We start from the raw sequence: 17,519 nt of genomic DNA on the forward strand, positions 1-17,519 counted from the left end.
AGAGGAACAGGGTAGTAAGAAAGGTAATGTAAAAACATCAGGCTTTCAAATCAAATACTTTTATGGCAAAATTATAAATACTATTCAAAGACAATGTTATGATTGATACAGTAGAACACCCATTTTATGTTTTTAAGGGGACCAGAAAAAAATGGTGTAAAATCCAGGAAAATGTTTAATCAGGGAAATATATTATGAAAAATATATAGGTGGGACCACAAAACAATTATGTAAAATGAATGCAAACTTAAAATCAGGGGATGTAAAATTGAGGTTCCATTGTAATAAAAAAAGGTTTTTTTCTGATGTCGGTATCTCTTTAAGACAGTTTCAGTTTGGTGTTACTGTTCCTTTAAGTATAAAATGGAATTTCTTTCAGCCATTTGATGTTTTTCAGTGTATAAGCACAGTACTTTGTTTGCATGGGCTGCAGCAGCATGAATAAATAATGTAAAGTGCTAATTTTCCTACTTAGTAGGAATTTTAGCCCTACCCAATGCAAAGCTGAAACATAAAACAATTAAATCCAGTACTAAAATTATTTATTCTTTATCAATCATACAGCATGACAATCCCTATTAAAAATGCTGATCGTTCCATCTTTAGCAACAGCAATACATTATATTCTAAACATATCTTTTGAAATCTAATTTGAATGAAATAATAATTTATTTGATTTTGTGTTTTTTTCATGTGGACTGAAAGATGACCTTTGGACAGTTTCTTCTGTAAAGTGTGAACATGTTTAATTCATAAGACTCTATTAAAGATAGGTTTTCTGCTGTTAAAATAAGTTTGTTTAATGCTTCACAGTTTGAATTTTGTCTGCTTGGGAAGCTCAACAAGTTGCTCTATAGGTTTTTCTTTGGAGGGCTAAATAGAATTGATCTATTAGATTGATCTATGTTTTATTTTGAGTTTTCAGCATAATTGATTTATGGTGCATTTGGTAACTCCCTAACTCTGTAACTTTTCTACGGAATAACATCAGAACACTCTGTCCTTGAAAACTTCAAATTTTATCTTAATATAGAATAGCAATGGCAATGTAAAGCCTCCCAGGTAAAATCCTCAAAGACCAAGTTGTTGCTGATAAAAATGGATAAAAGTCGATAGTTTAGACCACTCAATTGCTTTTAAGATTTCCATCAAATACATCTCAGCAGTTGAAACTGACTAGTGAGGCTTCCCAACAGAGTTAAAAATCATAAAACATTGACAAAAGTGCCTTTGTTTCTTTTCAGCAAACAGGTTATAGACAAGCCTAGAAAAAAAGGACTGCATATTTTTTTTTACTTAAAGTGGACCTGTCACCCAGGCACAGAAATCTGTATACTAAAAGTCCTTTTCAAATTAAACATGAAATCCAATTTCTATTTTTTATTAAAGCATTCATAGCTGTTGTAAGTGCATTTAAAAATCTCAGCTGTCAATCAAATATTTTCTGTCCTTCCTCTATGCCTTAGGCGGGGCAGACAATTACTTTCACTTTCCATTCAGCACTTCCTAGATGTCACTGCTCTCCACACATTCCCCTATTCTCTTAACCATTAATTGTGTAGCCAGAGCATGGGGATGGACATCAGGTCCCCCATTCTGGTGCAGAAACAAGATTCTGAGATGATACAAGGCTTGTCTTAATAACAGTCCACAAAATGGCTCCTGCCTGCTTGCTATAATTATGAATTCCCAGACTGAAAGAAACAAGATTCAAATAATTTATATAGTGTAATTCAATTTCATTTTGCTTGACTAATGTGATAAAATAGGATTTTGAATCATTTTTTTGGGTGGCGGGTCCCCTTTAAAGTGTGCAAAGTTAGATATAATATGATCTTATATACATGTGTTTGATTTGAGTTTAATCAAAAGAATTGCATTGTAAGAAAGTATTCACTTTTTATATGCTAATACTGTTAAAACAGTTTTATAGCATTATTTGTTGTAAGCAAACCTTATCTGGATACCTTCAATAGAAAATCAGTTGCAGCAACACCAAAAACCAACACACACACACAGAATTTAATTTCCATTATTGGAAGCACATTTTTAATACGAAATAATATAAAAAATGTCTTCTTATTACAGATAAAAAGTCTATTAAAGATGACCTTTCCTTAATTTGGAGCTTTCTGGATAACAGGTTTTCAGATAATGGATCCTATACCTGTGCCTTATCCAAACTAAGATATAATTAATTCTTACTGGAGGCAAAACAATCTTATTTGATTTAATTAATATATAAAATGTTTTTTAGAAGACTTGATATATGGAGATACAAATTACAGAAATACCCCTTATCTGGAAAACCCCAGGTCCAGTGCATTCTGGAAAGCATGTCCCATACCTTCATTTACATATTATTTTTAGGTTCATGAAAGCTGGGCTATTTTGGAAAAAACGATTTGGACAAAATACGAAGCTGAACTCATCTCAGTAAGAGACTGAGATATTCTTTCAAAACTTTTTTTCTTTCAAAACTTTTTTTTATTATCAATCAATATTGACAAGCCCAAAACTTTTTTTATTATCAATCAATATTGACAAGCCCAAAACTTTTTTTATTATCCATCAATATTGACAAGCCATTTCAATTTTTTTTTTTATAAAATGCATGTGTTCCCCTACACAGAGGAGAACTATTACATAGCATAAAAACATATTACAGAAAGCTACATTGTCACATTGAGATGTAAATAAACATAATGAAATATGCATATCAATAAACAAATAAACTCGTTTAACAACATGAAATATCATTTATTCCTTTGTATTCGTCTCCGTATATATTTTGTCATGCAATATTAAACATCTCCTTACATTTGGTCATGTTGTCCCAGGGTTCCAACCTTGTTCTAATTAAGGGCTCTCCCATCTTTCACAATTAACAGATACATCCATCACTGACTGGTATACCTAATCCAAGGGGTCCAGATTTTCATATACAGTAAATATTGTATTTGTCTGAAATAATACTTAACAGTCGTTCATTCACCATAATCCGAGACTGAAATATTCTTAATAAAATGTCTGAGTAAATGCAAAATCCTCATGTGCTTTGAAAAAAACTCCAGTGAACTATGAGGCCTTCACCTAAGTAAACCAAGTAGGAGGGTTTAGGTTCAGTAGAAATTTACTGGATAGTAGATACAAGAGCAACAATGCTAACAGTCTTGCATTAGGAAGGTGCAGCAGGTTTTAGGTAGGTTTTGCTACTTTTAACAAAGAAGAAAATGATGCATCTCTATTGTCTTCCTTAAAAACTGATTTTTAATTATTCTTCTAAAAACATTGCCATACACTAAGCCAAACTGCCTGACACATTTCCAGCACATGCGCCCTTAATCATAGGTTAATCTGTTTGTTTATAATTGAGCTTTCAGAGTAGCAAATTCCTTTTAATATATAACATGCTTTATGGAAACAGTAGTATTTCAACAGTGACAACGTTTATTTGATTAACAGAAAATATACAGTATGCATCGTAAGAAAATTAGACAAGTGCAAAAATTTGGGCACCCCCAACAGAGATATTACATTAATACTTAGTTGTGCCTCCTTTTGCAAATGTAACAGCCCCTAGATGCCTCCTATAACCTCTGATGAGTGTCTAAATTCTGGATGGTGGTATTTTTGACCATTCGTCCATACAAAGTCTCTCCAGTTCAGTTAAATTTGATGGCTGCCGAGCATGGACAGCCTGCTTCAAATGATCCCATAGATGATATTCAAGTCGGGGGTCTGTGACGGCTATTCCAGAATATTGTACTTCTGCCTCTGCATAAATACCTTTGTAGAAATTGAAGTGTGTTTAGGGTCACTGTCTTGTTGGAATATCCAACCCCTACATAACTTCAACTTTGTGACTGATGCTTGAACATTATCCTGAAGAATTTGTTGATATTGGGTTGAATCCATCCGACCCTCGACTTTAACAAGGGCCCCAGTCCCTGAACTAGCCACACAGCCCCACAGCATGATGGAACCTCCACCAAATTTGACAGTAGGTAGCAGGTGTTTTTCTTAGAATGCGGTGTTCTTCTTCTGCCATGCTAATCGCTTTTTGTTATGACCAAATAACTAAATTTTTGTTTCATCAGTCCAAAACACTTTGTTTCAAAATGACTGTGGCTTGTCTAAATTAGCTTTTGCATACAAGCGACTCTTCTTTCCCATCATCCTGCCATACAGATGTTCTTTGTGCAAATTGAGCTGAATTGTTGAACGATGTCGGATTCACCATTTGCAGCAAGATGTTCTTGCAGGTCTTTGGAGGTGATCTTTGGGTTCTGTAACCATTCTCACAATCCTCCGTATATGCCGCTCCTGTATTTTTCTTGGCCTGCCAGACCTGGGTTTTACAGCAACTGTGCCTGTGACCTTCTATTTCCTGATTACATTCCTTACAGTTGAAACTGACAGTTTAAACCTCTAAGATAGCTTTTTGTAGCCTTCCCCTAAACCGTGATACTGAACAATCTTTGTTTTCAGAGCTTTTGAAAGTTGCTTTGAGGATCCCATGCTGTCACTCTTCAGAGGAGAGTCAAACAGAAGCACAACTTGCAATTGGCCACCTTGAATACCTTTTCTCGTGATTGGACACGCCTGCCTATGAAGTTCAAGGCATAATGAGCTAATCCAACTAATTTGGTGTTTTCTGTAATCAGTATTGAGCAGTTACATGCATTCAAATTAGCAAAATTACTCAAAGTTTTGCACAGCCAGTTTTTCACACTTGACTTAATTTCATACACCTGAATACTGCTTCACTAAAAATCTTTGTTTAGGAAACACCCCAGTACTGATGTTACTGGGAAATTAAAGACATACCAGTGTTATCTTTTTTGTTGAAAGTGGAGTAAATTATTATGCAGGCTGAGAGGGGTTCCCAAACTTTTTCATATGACTGTATATTTGAATAAAATGAGCTAAACCTAGTATTATTTTACTTTTTTTCTATTTATGTATTTTCTTAGTGTGTACATTCTGAAACATATTTCTATACAAACACACCCAAAATGATTCAAAAAGATGTTGGTAAAAGGAAACTATTCTAAAGGTTTTGGGGCACAAAAGAAACAAGTGTTCTCATGTGACACATATATAAGAATATAAATGGGAATTTTTATAAACTATTCAGCAATGCACTGTAAAACTTTCCAAAAAAAAAAGCATTCTGAAAAAAAAAATCCAGTGGGGCCACTCCAGCAAAATATAAGGCACTCGTCTATTCCAACTGTGACTTCTTGATTGATTTTCAAATACCCTAAAGGAGTTTAACAACATGGAACCAGCCACCAGATGGTCATTTGTGCTACGGTGCTACAGCTGAGTCCCACACTGCACAGCTGGCCTTGCTGTCTGAATGATAATAATCTAGTTGCAAGTGTGTCATATGGAGAAATATGTGTGCGCAGTGGGTAATGAAGACTTCACCACACAATCCTTTACAGTTAATGCACACAATTTTCACTGCTGATTCATAGTCTTAATATATTTTCTAGGCAATTGATCTTGGCTGGCTTAGGTACTATACATAGTAAAACCAATGCCATGCAAATCTGACATCTCTCTGGGCTAATGGTCCTTCTGGGTAATTATCGTTGTCGGCTTGCTTTTCAAACAGAAAAATACAGTACACTTGAGCTTCTGTTTTGGAGCTTGATCATTTTTTAATTGGTCATTATGAATATGTTTCAAACAAGGAAGGCAAGCTTGAAAAAGGCATTTAATATAAAAGTTATGTAGGCTTAAAATTTAAAAAATTAAATGAGGGTATTTTCAATTTTGTTTTTGACTTGAACTAACATATAATAAGGAATTTTAAAGAAACAGTTTCACTTTAGGGGTTTAGTAACGATTTTCAGCATTTCATTCAATATTCTAGCAGCTTTTGTGTTTACAATAATGACTTAAATGTATCGCTAGCCAGTAAGCCCATCTAAAGATGGATCTAAAGGGAGTTATAAGGGAGGATAAACTTAATTGCATTCAGTAGATTATGGAATTGGGTTTAAAGATGAATACAATTAAAAGTGTATATCATTCCAAAATAAGTGGTTTCATTATTGTTGTAATTTTAATTATATATTTATTCATGTTTTAATTTGATGGAGGGGATGCTGAGGTAGTATGTAATAACAACTGAAAAAGCAAAGGTTTTACAAATGTTAAAAGAGAACTTAAGTTTAACTATAGAAGTAGGCTAGAAATGTACATTAGGGGGCAGATTTAGCAGAAGTCAAATGTTAGAGTTTTTTTTAAATTCAAATGAACTCGAATGACCTTGAAATTCGAATAGTATCTTATTTAAAAAAAAAACCTTGAATATCTAAAACTTGAACAAATATTACCAACTTGAAAACTCGAATCACATTCGACTTAACTCGTATTGAGTATTTCCTCCAAAAAAAACTTGAACGTCAGAAAGGCTAGTAACATCTTTAAATGGGTCACTGGATCTCTGCCATTGACTTTTACATGAACTCGGCAGGTTTTAGGTGGCCAATAGTCGAATTTGAGTTGTTCCCAGGATCCAGGCATCATAAATCTCGTATTCGAGTTTGGATTATTCGCAATTCGATTTGTGAGTTTTGACCAAAAATCCAACTCGAAGATTCGAATTTTTAATTCAAACCTTATTAAATCTGGTCTGTGCTACTGTCACTTACTGAGCTTAGGGACCAACTCACAATATACAGTACACATAGGGGCACATTTACTAAGGGTCGAATATCGAGGGTTAATAATTCGACCCTAGAAGTAAAATCCTTCAACTTCGAATATCGAAGTCGAAGCATTTCCCACAAATCCAACGATCGAACGATGAAATCCTTCTAATCGAACGTTTCGAAGGATTTTAATCCATCGATCGAAGGATTTTCCTTTGATCAAAAAAACCTTAGAAAAGTAATGGGGAAGGTCCCCATAGGCTAACTTTGTACCTCGGTAGGTTTAAACTACCGAAGTATGTAGTCAAAGTTTTTTTTAAAGAGACAGTACTTTGACTATCGAATGGTCGAATAGTCGAACGATTATTAGTTGAATCGTTCGAATTGAAGTCGAAGGTCATAGTAGCCTATTCGATGGTCGAAGTACCCAAAAAAATACTTTGAAATTCAAATTTTTTAACTTCGAATCCTTCACTTGAGCTTAGTAAATGTGCCCCGAAATGTCAGACCACTAATGTCAGAGTCTTTAAAAAGACCCTAGAGACGGAAATGGGGCAGAAGAAGGTTGCAGGTGGTAAGAATGGAGACTAAATTTCAGCCCGAGAGGACTTACTGCGGAAGTTGTCCTGATCCCGGGTGAGCTTCGGGCTGGCCCGCACATCACTATTACTGTACATTAGTAGTTTTACACCTCTGTGTGTCATATGGCTGCCACAGGTTTGGAATTTAAATTTTAAATGATTTTAATTTGTTGAATTTCAATTTATGCTCATTTGCTGGCAGCAGAAAGGAAACAACACCCTCTCTAGCTCGGCATAGTTTTCTAAAGGTGACAATACACTGGCTTGTACTCGTTAGTATCCGGCATGGTCTACCCCTGTCGAAATGGACAGACGACATATGGGCGGCTAACTTGACTGACTGATATCCATAGTGCTAGGTATGTCTTTCCATCCCATACAGTTCCATTGTTTTATATTTTCTTATTACATTTCATTTTTGTTTTCACCCTATTCACCACCCATTCCATAACATAAAATCAGTCTTCATAGAGGCAGGTTAACAAAAGGGTAAACATCATCCACTGATGCCCAATTTGAGAACTGAAAACATGTCAAAGGCATTTTCCAAAGTCTGCAAGAATAGCACCCCCAATACAGTGATGTTTACACCTTTGCACCTGTGCCCATGCATGAAAGGTGTTACACTAGAAAAGACAACAAATTGTAGTTACATTAGAGTCCACAAAAAAATGTAGAGGACACAACATATGCAACATATTGAACAGAAGCAAGGGGATGCTGTATAATCTATATTAAGCACAACACATACCTTTTTACTTTTCATGCAGCAAGGAGAGTGCTGGAAGCAGGCAGTTTTGTTTTGGATGATTTTGAGAAGGGATGTGCACAGTGTGAAATTGATCAGTGTGATGGCAATGTTGGATACGGTGGCAGCCCTGATGAAAACAGAGAAACAACTTTAGATGATATGATTATGAATGGGTAAGTAAATCTGACTGAACCACATTCTGAGTTCCCTTTGCAGCTTTTTTGTGTGTTTTTTTTAAAGGAAAGAAGTTAAGACACTACCAATGATTTCAGTCTTTAAGATTTTTTTTCCCAGGCTGTGCTCCTTTATTCACTTGGTCTGGGGAAAAAAGTAGGGCTCCACCATCTTTCTTACCATTTCCATTAGTCCCTTGGCATATTTAGACACACATGGCATCAATTGTGGCACTTTACTTTAAGCACTGAATAAGAAAGGACCTTTTGCTACTTGTTTATGTATAGCCCTACTAATCTTTTCTATACACAAATTTATTAGCTTGATGAACAGGAGAGAGGAGCAATAGAGATGTGTGACAATAACGGGCAGATTTATCAAGGGTCAAATAGTAAATTCAAATTTTCAAGTTTCAAAATTCACGCATACAAATTTTAATCCCCCTATTCGAATGTAAATTCGAATGTGAGACTTGTCAAACCATCGACCATGGAAATCCTAATTCAAAGTTGACCCACAATAGCCTTTCTGACATTCAAGTTTTTTCTTTGGGAGAAAGTTTTATTGAATATGATTTGAATTTTCAGGTCGTAACCATTCGATAGAATATTAGACATTCACTTTTCTTAAATAACCTCCCAGTCGATTGTAAGTGTATTCGATTTATAAAAAAAAATTACATGAATTTGAAATTTAACCGTTGATAAATGGGCCTCCCTGTGCAAACTGTTTGAATCACTGCAGTTCCAATTGTAATAAGTAAATGCTGTATTTGCAGGGTTGATTACAGGCTTAATATTTGGTCCCTGGACCCCCGTGATAAGTCTGAACTAGACATAGCATCATTTAGGGGGTTATTTCTCAAAATCAGAAAAAGCTCTCAGTATTTTCAGCAAACTACTCTGACCAAATCCGCAAAGACTTTTACACTCTATAATTCAATTCAAAATTTCGGATTATTGAATGGAACCCAATGCAGATCAGGATATCAAGGGACATCGGCCACTGACTTCTCCATGAACTCGGCAGGTTTGAGTTAGAGTACTTTTTTATTCAGACTTTTAACACCATCGGGGTTGAATAAATCACGAAAAACAATTCTATGAAAAAGTGTGTTTTTCCCCTTTAAAAGTCCGACCAGAAAAAATAAGTCCCTTAGTGTACAGGGGAAGCTTTATTAAAAATAGAATGTGATTTTTTTTCCACATTCCGTCTGTATAATATAAAGCCAGCTCTAATAACATGTAACATGTTTCATCCGAGGTGATGCAGAACATGTCAGGGAGTTTAACAGTCCCCAAACCACCAATGCAGGACATGTAGGGGCAAATTCATCAAGGGTCGAATTTCGAGGGTTTAAATCCCTCGAAATTCGACTGGGGAATAGAATCGAATAGAATCGAATAGGCAATTCGGGCGAATTTACCCTCTGGCGAATAGTCAAATTGGCGAATATTCGCTCGAAGGATTTTCATTCGATCGAATGCCTTTTTATTCGATCAAAAACTTGGAAAACAAGCCTATGGGACTTTCCTATAGGCTTTTAAAGCAATTCGGTAGGTTTTAGGTGGCGAAGTAGGCAGTCAAAGTATTTTTAAAAGAGACAGTACTTCGACTATCGAATGGGCGAATAGTCACAGCGTTTTTGCGCTCGATCCAGTACTTCGACTATCGAATGGCGAATAGTCACAGCGTTTTTTCGCTCAATCTATTCGAATCATTCTACTCAGGCGAATTTACGCCAATTCGATAGTCGAGGAGCACAAAAATTCTAAGTTTTTTTACTTCGAATCCTTCACTCGAATTTAGTGAATCGGCCCCGTAGCGTATGTTATTTATACAATGTTAATATTTGTTTTATTATTACTGATATTTATGTATTTTCAGAAACACTATAGAAGTTGGAGCAGTTGCTCAACTGAGAAGAATCAAAAATGCAATTGTTGTGACCAGAGCAGTTATGGAACATACCAAACACACATTTTTAGTTGGAGAATCTGGTAAGTATGACAAGGGATTGTTTCATCCCATCCATATTTCCTTTTGAATTAATTAATACAGCAATGACCACCTGCACAGTAAAATAATTTAGTGTGGGTATGGGACCGGTAATCCACAATATATATATATATTAGCCTAAATGAGTGCTCAAGGAAGAATAAGTAAATTTACTGACTGGTTACTATGATTTTGAAGTAGTAAAATGTTTTATATGTTAGAAGTGAAACTGTTGTACAATAGGTCTGTTTTAATTTAGGGATTCAATTATATAGGGAGTATATTACAAAAGATGTAATGAATCTTCCACATTTTAGCTTCCTTGTTTGCTGAGAGTATGGGCTTTATGCGTGAAGATTTAACAACCAACCGTTCACGGTCCATTCATTCTAAGTGGCTTGATCAAAGCTGCCAACCAAATTACTGGAAGGTATGTTCTACATGAAATTCTGTATACATAATTGCTTATTAGCTTCATTGCCAGAAGTATTTTTTGTGTTAGCTTAAGACACCACTGCTTATCTAGGTATTTTTTTAAAGCAATTTAGCATGTAAATATAAAAGGCAGGAACAAAAGCAGCATTGAGATAATGTATTAGTACTGACGCCTTATTCAGATATCTCCATAAGGTTTAAAACAGGTTTAAAAATAATTAAAAACATGTTGCAAGACATGTTATCAATTAGTTGACTAAATGTTGGCTACCTGGCATTCAATAGACAAATTAATTTCTCCATACCTCATCAGCATATTTATAATAAGGTAGAAGTCATACAATATGCAGCATTTTGACATACTCAAATTGAATCTCCTATAATTCTTCATATTGAGACTTTACTAAAGAGTCAAAGTGAAAATTTGGAGTAGTTTCACCAAATATAAATGTAGGGCCCTATAGGGATACAGGCCCTATAGAGTTAATCTTTTCACCATTTCCTTGGGTTATTGGGTAGAATCCCTGTTACAGAATAACCTTTACAGTGATAGGCTGAGAGATTTAATGACACTGCTCTGACTCACTCCTATATAGTGTGTGCAGGGAGTGGCCTCTTCCTCTTTTGGCTCTGGATGTGATTCCAGCTGGATGTGCTCAGAGGGACTGAGTGCAATAGGCCCAGAAGAAGGCATGTGTCCAAGTCGGGGACCAGGTAACCCCGTGAATGAGGAATAGTTACACTAGGGCAGACTTGTCATAGTCTATCTAGGAGAGAAAGGCAGATAGGATAGAGAGAAAGAGCAGCTGAAGCTCCAACAAGGATTTGTAGTAAGGGAGTAGCTTCCCAGAGGCTCTGTGTGTTGCCTCCAGTCAGGGACCTCAGTGAAGAGGGACTGTAGGGTAGAAGCTGCTTTCCTGACAACTTCCAGGAGGGAAAGCTTGTACTGCAATTGCCTGTGTACTCTCTGTGTGAGCCTGCCTTTGTTCTGTGTGAGCTCTCAATATGCTGTTTTCCTCAACTCCTGCGTGACTACTAAAACCTGTGGTCATTTGCCCTTTTTGGCATAATAAACCGTTCCTGATTGTTAAGAACCTCCTGGCGCCCAAGTTGTTTTTGTGTGCACAGTAGCCTGGGGGGGATGTAGTTGCACTACACCATAGAGGGAACACTTCCACTTAGCGAAGGCCCTGCCCTGGGTGTAAGTCGTGTGTAACCCATGCTCTAGTGTTCTAGCTCATGAATTAACCCCAAGTGGCCGAAATAGGTGTTACATAAAGTTTCCCCTCAACATCGCCAATTTACTAAAAGGACACTAAAAATTTTGGAGAATTAATTTGGAGAATTAACTTTGCACTGGTGTAAATTCACATCTCTTCTACAGGTGAAATTTTCCCTGGGAATATTCTGCAATTTACTAAGAGCACATGAACACATTTTTGCCAAGAGAAATTTGTCCAGGATTAGTGATGGGCGAATTTGCGCCGTTTTGCTTTGCCGAAAAATTAGCGAATTTCCCACTAAATGACGAAAAATTTGCAAAACGGCGCAGGCGTCCATTTTTTTCGCCAGCGAATTTTCGCGCCCATTTTTCGCAAATTTATTCGCCGGCGGCGAATTGCGCAAATTAAACTACCATTGTAAAGATAGAGCAGGGATCTTTGAATCTTATATTCACCCTCTCCATGCTAATTTTCCACGTCATTTCTGCATTGTGAAAATTCTCACCACCACAATTGCATGGAGAAAACATACTGGCAAACTTTAATAGAGAAATTATGCCAGGAAAAAATTCACAACGTTGAGCACACTAATGATTTTTAGTAAATATAAGATGTTTTGTGAGAATATACCTGGCAAATTTAGGTGAACTTTGGTGAAGTTAGGGAGACATTTCACACTTAAAGTGATACTGACACAAAAAAATTTCTTTTGAAAATATTAATCTACATCAAAAGTTACCGATAGGTCATGTTGATCGTTTTTCACTGATAGATCTGCTTTTGTAAGGAATTGTCACTTCCTAAACCTGACTGTTTTGCCAACCTGACTGTCCCTTCTTAACCTGTCAGTTAGGGGCACATTTACTAAGGGTCTAATTTTGAAGTAAAAAAACATCGAAATTCGACCATCATATTTGATACTTCAATAGTCGAAGTATTTTTTTGATCGAAAATGATCGTTTTCGAGTGAAGTAAAAATCGTTCAATCGAACAATTTAATCCTTCGAATCGAACGATTCGAAAGATCGTAAAAAAAAACCTTTGACTTCTAAAAACTTAGCCAAAGACTCAGAGAGGTTCTAGGAGGTCCCCCATAGGCTTAACAGCAATTCGGCAGGTTTAAGGTGGCGAAGTGTCGAAGCCAACATTTTTTAAAGAGACAGTACTTCGATTTTCAAATGTCGAATTTGTGAAGTTTTTTCAATTCATATCGAATTTTGGCCTATTCGATGGTCGAAGTACACAAAAATTACTTTGAAATTCAAAGTTTTTGAATTCTAAAATTCACTTCGACCCTTAGTAAATTGTCCCCTTAGAGTTTCTAATGCTATCGGACTGCTGCACAAATATGGCAGCCCCCTCATAGAGGAACATTAGGGTAAGAAAGGTAATGTAAAAGCATCAGGCAAATACTTTTATGGAAAAATTATAATTAGCATTCAAAGAAAATGTTATGATATATAATAAAAAAGGTTTTTTCTGATGTCAGTATCTCTTTAAGTAAATATGCCCCATACATACATCAGTCCTATTGCATCTTGCATATATGTAAATCTTTTGTGGGCTGATTGAGCACACTCATTGGACTGATTATGCACTCTTCTCAGAAGTATATTTGGCATTAGTGCATTTCAGAGATATGGAGGTGTCCAAGTCAACTGTATTTTTGTAAAATGTAAAAAATATGCAGTTTGTACATTTATTAGTCATATGTTGTTACAGTATTACAATTTCGGGCAAACTTTAGGGCCTATTTACTACAACTCAACTTTTTCTCACTCTGTTTTTAAAAAAAAATTGTCTAAACTCTCAAACCCAAATCCCCTTCACTTTGTTATTATTATTGAGAAAATTAGTGCAACAATTAGGGGCCGATTCACTAAGGGTCGAATTTCGAAGTTAAAAATACTTCGAAATTCGACCCTCGGATTGAAATCCTTCGACTTCGAATATCGAAGTCGAAGGATTTAGCGCTAATCCTTCGATCGATCGATCGAAGGATTTTTCGTTCGATCGAACGATTAAATCCTTCGAATCGAACGATTCGAAGGATTTGAATCCAACGATCGAACGAAAATCCTTCGATCAAACAAGGGTTAGCAAGCCTATGGGGACCTTCCCCATAGGCTAACATTGACTTCGGTAGGTTTTACCTGCCGAAGTAGGGGGTCGAAGTTTTTTTTAAAGGGCAAGTACTTCGACTATCGAATGGTCGAATAGTCGAACGATTTTCCGTTCGATTCGTTCGATTTCGTTCGAATTCGAACGAATTTAACCAATTCGATGGTCGAAGTACCAAAAAAATACTTCGAAATTCGAAGTATTTTTCATTCGAATCCTTCACTCGAGCTTAGTGAATCTGCCCCTTAGATTCAGCAAAATGAAGGGTCAGTTTAAATGGCACAACTTCTTCGCTTGTCACATAGAAAAATTGAATTGTTGCCCTGAAAATTCAAATTTATCAGATTATTGAACAGAAACCAGTGCAAACAGCCTGGAGGTGATCCTGAAGGTAAAAACATGTTACAATTGTTAAAAGGGCCATCTGCCATTGACTTCAACATGATTTCAACAGGTTTTAGCTGGGTTATTTTCAGATACAAATTTTTAGCAGCTTACGAGCATAATACATCTCTAAAAATTTGAAGTTTTTTTCCCTCTAAAAATTTGAGGGTTTTTTCCCCACTTAAAAAATGAGAGGTTTAATAAATAGGCCCCTAAAAGTCAAGGTTGTCCTGAAAAAATGAACCGTAAACTGAAAATTCTCACAGGAAATGAGCAATAGTCCACTTATTTTTGTTTTTTAAATAGTGTTGGTAAATTATATCATTATATTTATAAATTATTTTAATGCCTTACAGGATGTTGTTCAAGATGCTTCAAAATCATGTGGTCCTTTTCATCCTATTAGGGGAGTAAAAAAACACCCACGCTAACAAGAACCAATGCTCTCAGGAAGAACCCCTGGACTGCTGCAGTTTTCTGCTGATAGGAGCACTGGCCCAGAGTTTCAGGTAAGTAAATACAATCACTTGAGGGTGCCTAACTTTTGGCACAACCAAGTAAACTCAGTGTAACAATTGGAATTTTAGCATATTTACTGGAAAAAGATCACTTTCATGTTTTAGTTGTGTACATACATATATACAGTATATTGTATATGAAAATATATAATAATATTGTGTAATTTATATACTATTTAAGTATGTGCACCATCTATGCAATGCAGAAGCCCTCTCCAATCACACGCCTCCCACACAGAGTTTCCCTTTGCGTGCTGTTATTGCACTGTGTTAGGGCTAGGCTATGAAGGGATGGAGCAGTGTGCTTGATTTCAGTGAAGATACTGTGATTCAGTGACATCTCCTTCACTCTGCCTGTACCGTGTCCTGATCATATCACACATTAAAATTGAGGGAACAGTTATTTCAGTGGAGCAGACGGGTACCAAAGGTGCCACAGCACTACACTGGGTTCCTTGACTTCATAAACCGGGGTCCTCCAGAGCACAGGGCTATCAGTGGGGAAGGGCATATTGCCTAGTTATGACTGAAGAAATTGTATAGAGAATTCATAGATCAATTGCCATTTTTACATCGATTTTCAGATGGTGCAGGAGGTGGCCACTACTCAATGGAATACACGAGGATGGAAATCCAAATTTCTTTAGAGCTGTTGTTTTTGCCAATTTAATTGAAAGCTATTGTATGTGTCTCCTACTTATTTCTGTATTTATTTGCATGACATAACTGTACTGTATACCTGCTCTTTCCTGAGTGCTATTTGGCTTCCAGACTGTATTTCTCTTGTTCCTTCATTTATTCATGATACTACAGGGTGGCTAGATTATAGTAAAGGTCACTCGTGTCATAAACTGAAGTGTTGCAAGGCACAAAAGTGGGTAACGAAGGGTGCCCGGGACTGTGGGGAGGTACTGGGAGTAGAGGGAACCCTGGGAATGGCTATATGGGATGGAAGGATTGATTGATGGCACTAAGGGAGGGCTGTTAAAAAGGGAAAGCTGTTTACCTTCCTCCTCTTGTGACATCACGGACACCTGGAGCGATGTGCAGTCTGGTCTCCCCTAATGGCGGCCGATTATCCCACCCGTTGCACTGTTACACTTTTATTGTTACATGTATGTGTTAAAATTTTTTCAATGGGCAGCAAGATGTTGTAACTACCACTCCCAATATACCCATGTGTTGAACAACATCAGGAAGACTGTTAGCTGATGGAGCGTAGTCTTAAGTAAACAGCTTGTACTCATAGGTATGAATACAAATATATAGAGGAATAATGTTTAGTCAGCAATACTTGTAAACACGGGCAGATTTATCAAGGGTCGAATTTCAAAAGGGTCGAATTATATTGAATTCGGAGTTTTTTCACCAAATTTGGCAATCCTACGATCGGAAAAAAATAGTTCGAATTGAACGATTCGAACGATTTTAGCTTTCGATCGAAGAATTTTTATTCGATGTGTAAAGACTTAGAAAAAGTTTGTAGACGGTCCCCATAGGCTAACATAGCAATTTGGCAGGTTTAATTTGGCGAAGTATTAAAGAGACAGTACTTCGATTATCGAATGGTCGAATAGTTGAATGATTTTTACCTTGAATGATTTGAATCGAAGTTCGAAGTCGTAGTAGCCTATTCGATGGTCGAAGTATCCAAAAAAATTACTTCAAAAATTCGAACTTTTTGTACTTCGAAAATTCACTCGAACCTTAGTAAATCTGCCCCTAAATGTCTCCTGAAATTAATGGGTTTAGCCCCCTTATGTATTAAAACATTTAAATGGAGAATGTGCAGTACACACAATAAGCTTCATTCTCATCCTATAATCTGCAAAGAGGAAGCAATATGGTACCTCCTATCCATTCCATATGTACAGTTGTGTTCAGAATAATAGCAGTCCGACATTAATAACCCGATCAATCACTTTTTTTAGTAGAAATTATATTTCTAAATGGCAACTAATTCACTAGTAGGTATAGTCGAGTAATTAAAATCCAACAGATCCAACAATCATACATGCATGCTGATGATTCTGTGTAATTGAATCATAATTGAGACTTTTTCAAAATAATAACAGTGTTCAAAATAATAATAGCTTGTTCCAAATAATATTAATGTAATGAGGTCATTCATTCTGTGAAAAAACAGGTGACAATTATACTGTTGCAATTAGAAGATGCCTATGTAAAGCCAAGCTATCGGTAAGAAGCCCTTTCAAAGTCCCATTGTTGAAAACAAGACCTGCTGAAGAGATTACAATTTGCCACATTGACTGGCCTAAAGAGACTATGGACTAATGAAAAAAAAGATTGTTGTTTGTGGGTCTAGGGGTCGCAGATAGTTTGTCAGACAACCCCCAAACACTGAATTCACAATACATTGTGAAGACAGTGAAACATGGTGACACAAGCATCATGATATGGGGATATTTATCACATACCAGGGATTCGTTTTAATACATCAAAATACTTAATGTTGCTTTATGCCGAAGAGAAAATTCCCTTGAAATGGGTGTTACAACAAGACAACAACCCCAAACACACCAGTAAATGAGCAACATCTTGGCTCCAGACCAACAAGATTGACATTATAGAGTGACCAGCCCAAATCGTGGACCTACTGTATAAGATACATATAAGATATAGCTTCACATTGTACTGGAAGA

At 36.4% G+C, this 17,519-nt stretch overlaps 1 protein-coding gene across 1 annotated transcript; it reads left to right on the plus strand.

The window, feature by feature from the left end:
• Positions 1-7,220: 7,220 nt before the first annotated feature.
• LOC108704291 (N(4)-(beta-N-acetylglucosaminyl)-L-asparaginase-like) lies at positions 7,221-14,769 on the plus strand. Its single transcript, XM_018240803.1, has 5 exons — positions 7,221-7,245; positions 8,023-8,176; positions 10,065-10,177; positions 10,493-10,605; positions 14,695-14,769. Exons 1-5 carry the CDS (start codon positions 7,221-7,223, stop codon positions 14,767-14,769), a joined length of 480 nt encoding a protein of 159 aa, XP_018096292.1.
• Positions 14,770-17,519: the final 2,750 nt, after the last annotated feature.

The sequence above is a fragment of the Xenopus laevis genome, chromosome 1S (assembly GCF_017654675.1).
Source record: "Xenopus laevis strain J_2021 chromosome 1S, Xenopus_laevis_v10.1, whole genome shotgun sequence".
In the NCBI taxonomy this organism is placed as follows: domain Eukaryota; kingdom Metazoa; phylum Chordata; class Amphibia; order Anura; family Pipidae; genus Xenopus; species Xenopus laevis.